At 38.0% G+C, this 6890-nt stretch overlaps 1 protein-coding gene across 1 annotated transcript in view; it reads right to left on the bottom strand.

Annotated features, from left to right (window-relative positions):
- The window catches only part of KIAA1109 (KIAA1109 ortholog), a 252339-nt gene that overhangs the window by 144390 nt on the left and 101059 nt on the right, over nucleotides 1–6890 (bottom strand). Inside the window, exons 21-22 of the mRNA XM_025204706.1 lie at nucleotides 3042–3269; nucleotides 1467–1604 (exon numbers count right to left, since the gene is read on the bottom strand). Coding sequence (XP_025060491.1) covers nucleotides 1467–1604; nucleotides 3042–3269 — 366 coding nt within the window. The remainder of the gene's footprint in view (nucleotides 1–1466; nucleotides 1605–3041; nucleotides 3270–6890) is intronic.

Raw genomic sequence — 6890 nt, 5'->3', positions numbered from 1 at the left:
CCTGCTGTAGCATTTGAGAAAGGATCAAAACTGAACACAATATTCCACGTGTGTTCCATCAATATAGGAATGCACAATAGTTACAATACGAAGCTGTAAGATTTTCAGCATTTATTTTCTACCCAGCTTGACATTCATACTAAACATCTTGTCTTATAATGAACTTTCACAGTGTATAGAAGTTCTCACTGAATTTTCCACAATGGTGAGCAAAACTTCTTCCTTACTGTTTTTATAATTAAAGCCAATAAATGTGCACCATTTTGCATCTGTCACCACTGAATTTCACCTTTCACATACTCCTAGTTCATCAAGCCTTGTCCTTTTCCTTCCTTCAGTCTTTTCTAGTCTTGACTAATCTGAAAAATTATTCACCTGAAGGCTTGTCACTTTACTCTTTACCACCTTTTTCCAGATTATTATTAGAGTTGCCAGTTGGCACCTTAATGGTCAAGACTGGACTGAGAATTTTCATCTCAAGTGATTTTTACCCCAAAATAATACAGCAGAGTCACAAAATTTCAGCACTTACTCTGGTTGAAGCTTGAACTCTGTTCTAATGTAGAATCGTGTGGCACTCACTTTCTGTCATAAAAAATGACAGTTTATTCTAATTTCTTGTGTTCTTTTAGCTTTTACTTGCTAATCCATGAAAGTATTTAGGGGTTTTCATATATTACATCATGATTTGCAGGGCACTGTGTTAGACTGACTAATGGTTCAAATAAATGTCACCTAATTTCTCAACTAATTTACAGACAGCAAATACTCAAGTATTTTGCTCAATTGCAGAGGCATGGTTATCCCTTTACATAGTGTGGTTTGCTCCACTGTACATATGAGTGTTCTAAAAGACTTAAGTTTATTATACAAAAGAGAAGCACTATACAGAGCATAAAGCAAAAGAAAAGCAATCAAAAAATCCAAGGCAATCCAATAATGCCCTGCTTGATTCTGTGTCTTACTAGCCATCATCTGTAGTGTAATTCTAAAGATCTTTTTCCCAGCCTCCAACAAGTTGTATTAACATACTGCCCTAAGATGTAGGCAGACCTTTGTGGGCACAATTATTTTTCTAAAATAAATGTAAAATATATTTTTCAGGTAATAACTATGAAAAAACCCAAAATGCCAATTCAAACCAAAGCAAACCAAACCCACAAAGTTTTTAAGACTATGACTGATTTGAATATTACTTGAGAGCTCTCTACAAAACTCCTTCCTCTTAGATAGATACTTTTAGTTGAATATTAAAAAATAAATATCTTTTCCTCTTGTGCATAAACTAAAAATGGAAGCTGAAAAGAGTACACATGCATGACATATAAAAAAAGCATTTAATACGAATATGACATTTGTTAAGTCATCAGTCTTTGAAACACACTTGTATTACAGAAGCTTCAATTAAAACATGATTCAGTTTTGAAGTCATCCCCATTTCTCCAAACATTTAAAATAACTATTACCTGATAGCTGTCATTCAAAAATAAGTTAACTGGGGATAGTACAAGTTGCAGCATGGTCTCTCTACATCCTTTCTTCATCTCAAAACACAATCTTTCCAACAAAACAGTAGGGCATTCTGGACCATCTGGACTGCAATGCTAAAAGGAATCAACATATCCTACATCAGAAAGCCAGAGATGATGCTGAAGAGTCCAGACTGTTTCTTATTGTTCAAAAAAGTCCATGCTACCTCAAAGACTATTACTACATACTAAGTTGCACACACATCTTTACTGCGATCTCTTCACCCATCTGTTCTATTAAAGATCATGGGGTTCTACAAGGGCATAGAGATACATAGATCCAATTGTGCAATTAAGAAACAGCTTTGTTGTCAAAAGAGGAATCATTATGGTTTATCTAAAACAATGATTTTAAATGACATTAAATAAGTAATTATTAGATTTACATATACAAATTATCCAGTTCTGATCTAAAAGTAAATGAAATCCTTCAAGTATCAAATTGCTACATTTACCCACGCAAAGCATTTACATGACTTGTCAATAACCCACAGAAAAGTAGGACTAAAACGCAAGAGTTTCATGAAAAAATGGTTTCACACATACTACATGATAGTTTATACTCTACTGTATTTACTCAAATCTAAAACTGGGTTTTTTTCCCCAGTCAACATTGTGTGTGTGGGGTGGGGGAAGAGAAAGGCAGAGACAGGGGAAAAAACCCTTCATCTTAGATTTGCATATGAAGCAGAGTGGGAAGGCAAATAGCTGCTGTGGCTCTGGCTCTGACCCCAAGCCCAGGTCAAAGCCAGAGCCAGACCCATACCAGCTCTCTGCCCCCAACTTCACTTGCCCTCTATAGCTTCTGTTCCCTCCCCTTCCTGCCATCCCCCACCCCAGTTCCTTTCCATTTCCCTGCCCTTTTACTGTGAGACGCAGCTCAACTCCAGCTCAGGCTGGATTCCCTCACAGGCACAAGGCACACAGAAACTCCATTCCTACCTGGTCAATCAGCAAAGTTGCTATTGCTGCATGGCCTGGCAAGGGCATTGATCCATACGCTGCTCCATGGAGGAAATAGAGCCTGAGCAGCATCTGACAGTAACAGTGGGAGAGAGGGCAGAAGAGGCAGAAACTATGGGGAGTTGGTGGGAGGGGCAGAAATGCAGAGACTGGGAAGTGAGAAGGGGGAAAGAAAGTAGAGACTGTAGGGAGTGGAGGGAGGGACAGAGGCTGTGGGGATGCAGGTGGCAGGAGGAGTAGGAAGGCTGCACAGGGAAGAAGTTGGGGGCAGAGGACAGGGGGGTTGTCTGACCTCTCCCAGCCCACTGTCTTCCTTGCTAAAACAGTTGGGGGGGGGGGGGGGGCACAAAGAGGACACAAATTCAGGACAACTGTTTGATAATTTGATTTAATACATGGAAAATTATAACAAGCTTATACATTTTCCATATATAGAACCTAATTATTGGCGGATTGTCTTAGATTTGAGTAAATGTGTTATATTACACTCTAAAGTTTCTTTAAAATATTGTTTTAAAGTATTTTGATGATTAAACTTCAAGAGCTTACCATGGGTAACCGCCCATGCACTTTGTACAAATTGACAAGTACAGTAATATCCCAAGGACGCAAGGTAAGGGGGTGAACCGTTTTTGCCGATCTCTCACTTTCCTTTTTGTCATTTTCCACTCCAACTGCAGTCCAACCAGAACTCGAAGATGTTGACAATGACAGGACTGGGCTTGAAATAACTTCTTCAAAATCTGTGTACATGTCATCTTCTCCAAAGTAATTTTCCTGCAACATGAAATTAACAGAACAAATTAAGAAGCAGGTGGGACTATATATGCAGCTAGCAGCATCATGAAACACAAATCTAAGCTTCACTCTATATCCTATTCTTATCCCCTAATCAATTCTAAGTTCTATAGGACAGTAAAGAAGAGGTGTTATCTTGATCACATGAGTTATTCCATTGATTATAGCAGAATAACTTAAATGAGAAAAATTAAGTAAATGCTTATGCGTTTTTCAAGACTCGGGCCATATACTGTTTTCCAACCAAACCAACTTCAGTCTAGCTACAATTAATGTTACTATTCTGATATTGCTCCTTGGAAGCAATGCCACCAGCTTTTTAAATCCAGCCTATAGGGGTCATACACAAATAGTTCTTCAGCAGCATTTTCAAAACTTGTCTTCAGAAGTTTTACTTAAAAATCTTTAGAATTCTATACACATGCCTGTAGCAGTTCATAAGTGTATCCCCTAGGGTTTAAAATTAACTTTGTTTCTAAGCCAATCCCCACTCAATTATCTGAGACAGGAATAACTTTGGTCACATTCATTTGAGAAGACTGAGCCCTGCAAGAGCCATATCCTGCATTCTAAAGTGTGTCAAAATTAGAATGCATTTCTTTAAAAAGAGTTTATAACAAATGCTAAAAGTAAAATCAATTAACAAGTTAAATCTCAGGAAGGATGTTCAGCTCATTATCAAATTACACTGTCATGTTACTTTTCACACAAAGGTGCAGATTGAGTACAATGCAAAAAACAAACAAACAAAACAAACCCCAAAAATCTTTTGTTGTGGTAATTTGCATCATTAGACAAATGATTAGATCTACTAGGAGGTGGATAGAGATCAAATTTACATAAGTCACCAAATAGCTTTCAACTTTGCAATATTTTTTTGTCATTACTAAACTGAGTTAGATTTGAATTAGTGACCTTAAGGTGAAGAGTTCTATATCCAATTACTATATTTCCTTGAGTTAGAAAGAAAATAGGTATTTTTGGTCATTTCCAGGGGGAGGGAGGGCTGGGGTTTGTTTAAGGGGAAATAATCTCTCTCATTTAAACAAATCTCATGAGTGAAAAAATCTGAGTGGTTTACATTTTAATACAACTTAGCTAGTTAATAATTATGTTAAGAGGCTACTGAAAAGTTACCATCATTTTTAAAACCTTAAAATTGTTGATTAAATTGTTGCCCTTTTCATATACCACAAAAAACTCTCGGAAAAAGGCCCAAGTAAAATGTAAATACATTGCATGGCTTCATGTAACAGTTCTTTAAGACATGCAATAATCTTTTTTACTTTGTCTTAGTACTTTAAGCATAAGTACTATTTGAAGTATTATATCAGTTAATACCAAAATCCTCAAAAGGTCTGTACACCTAAGTATTTTTTCACACAGCAACTTAAATATTTTTCCTCCACTTCAGAGGATATTTCTTTATAAGACAAAACAGAAAACAGGCTTAAATAATAAAAAGCAGAAAAGTACCAAAACACAGCATCTTTTGCTGGTGCCTCTCAGTTGACAATACAAAGAACTACAATCACCATTCAAAATTGACAAGCTAGAACACAGTGTTGAAAATGAAGGACTTCTTGAATTTATTAAACATTGGAAATCATGCACAGACATGAAAAGCCACACACAAAATCAGATGATACAATCTGAAACTAGGAAATCCAATGACACTTCAAAACCATTCAGAAGGAGAAAACAAGTCTTTGTCAACAAGGTTGGACAAAAAAAGAAGTCCATACAGCAGAAACTCGAGAAAATACAAACCAGCACAAACATATGGAAAGACTGCCATTGATTTAAATCTTTATACTTGATCTCACTGCATGGGTAACCCAAACATGAACATCTGCCTTGTAAGAGTTCAGAAGTTAACATAACAAGGGATGTGACAGCCTGATTTACAATTATCACAGGATCTCAGTCAGGAGAAGAAACCTTCTCCAGAGATCAGCAGCCCTGACGAAGAGGAGGTTTGGCTTCAAAAGGGAAAAAGCATGATACAAATTTCCACAGATTCACAGTAAGAGACTGAAGATGACAAGTTCCTATCATACCATCTCTTATGAGTGCTACCGTCTAACATACAAAAGAACTGAAGGGTTTTTGAAGAAACAGGCAGCATTGGTCCAGCTCCCAATGATACCAAATAAACTAATTGGTACTGGTCTTAAATTCCACCCAAACTATATATATATTTATTTTTTTTTTGCACACTAGTCCCAAGACTCTTAAGCCATTTTAATTAGGCAGTCAAGGGACTAAAAGCATGTACACACACACACCCCACCAGAAAAGCCTGGATCCCAGGTCTTTTCTTAGTCCCTATTGCAATTTTGGCTGTACAATGGTTGAATTTCTTCAAAAACAATGAGGTGGCCAGTGTAAGTATTCTACATTCAACTATTCTATTCTTCTTGGGTTTCAAGCCCCTCAGAATGAGGATGGCTTAAAACCCAAGTCTCCTACTTCCTGGATAAGTGTTCTATGCACAAAGATGTTATGCAACACGTTGGCACTACTACTAATGACTATATTAAAGTGACAGCTGTTTCTTACATTAATGCCCAGCACTCTGTGTACATTAGGCATCCCTCTAAGAAGTCTAGATCCTAAGTGAATAAAAACACCTTGTGTACCCCATAAGTCAGGTGTTTAAGCTCCAAAAGAGGGAAATGGGTCTAAACACAAGCCTGGCCCCTTCATTTCTAATTAATCAGGGCTAAGTACCTCCTACTCAGCACTTAAGTGCCCTGGATGCCCTTTGGAGGCATTATTTATTTTGAAATCCTAAACCAATTATAGACATTACGTTTTTCTAGGTTTAATCTGGACTACAGCTAGACATCTATAGTCCAAATTAAAATTGGCTCCAGTCCAAATTAGCTAATCCCTCATTGAATGGGGATTAAAATTAATGCAGACTACAGCAGTCCAAATTAGGCATTTTAAACTGTATCAATTAACATGTATATACAGTGTTGCTTTTAGGAAAAATAGCCCTTAGGAACTCAGACAAGCACTGCAAATATCAATCCCACCAAGGGAAACACAACTGGGTTTTGGCAAAATTATAGCAGCCATCAGGCACAAAGTAACTCCTTTACAAAGTCAAATGTGCCTACAACATCTCACCCTCCTAAGTATTAGGTCAATTACAGCTTCTGAAACAACAGTTTGGATAACTGCAACAACGTAGCAGTGCTTATTATTGCCTCCTAGGGTGCAGACAGAAGTGCAGCTCCCAGATATAACTCAGAACGGTTTCTGCAAAGCACTCTGAGTTGCAACGTTACCCCAGACCAAATAGAAGTTCACTGTTGATTCCTGTTGGAAACCTGCAGCCAGGTTCCCATAGCAAAGACCAGGTCCTCTGCTAGTGCTGGCTATTTTCAGAATGGGAGGGGGAAAGGCAGCAGAGGGAGCTCATTCTTGGGGCTTCCCAACTGGTGCTGAAGAGTGGGAGTTTCCAATACACCCACCCCACCCTCATTAAAGAGCTGAAAAACCCCCAGACTGAACTCCCTCCACTGCCTTTTCCCCCTCCCATTCTGAAAACAGCGACAGGCTGGGAGCGCCACAGACACAAGTTACAAA

Source organism: Alligator sinensis, unplaced genomic scaffold, assembly GCF_000455745.1.
Source record: "Alligator sinensis unplaced genomic scaffold, ASM45574v1 scaffold150_1, whole genome shotgun sequence".
NCBI classification, from domain to species: domain Eukaryota; kingdom Metazoa; phylum Chordata; order Crocodylia; family Alligatoridae; genus Alligator; species Alligator sinensis.
Note: the sequence above shows the minus strand (reverse complement) of the source record. Positions and strands in the feature narration are given on the sequence as shown.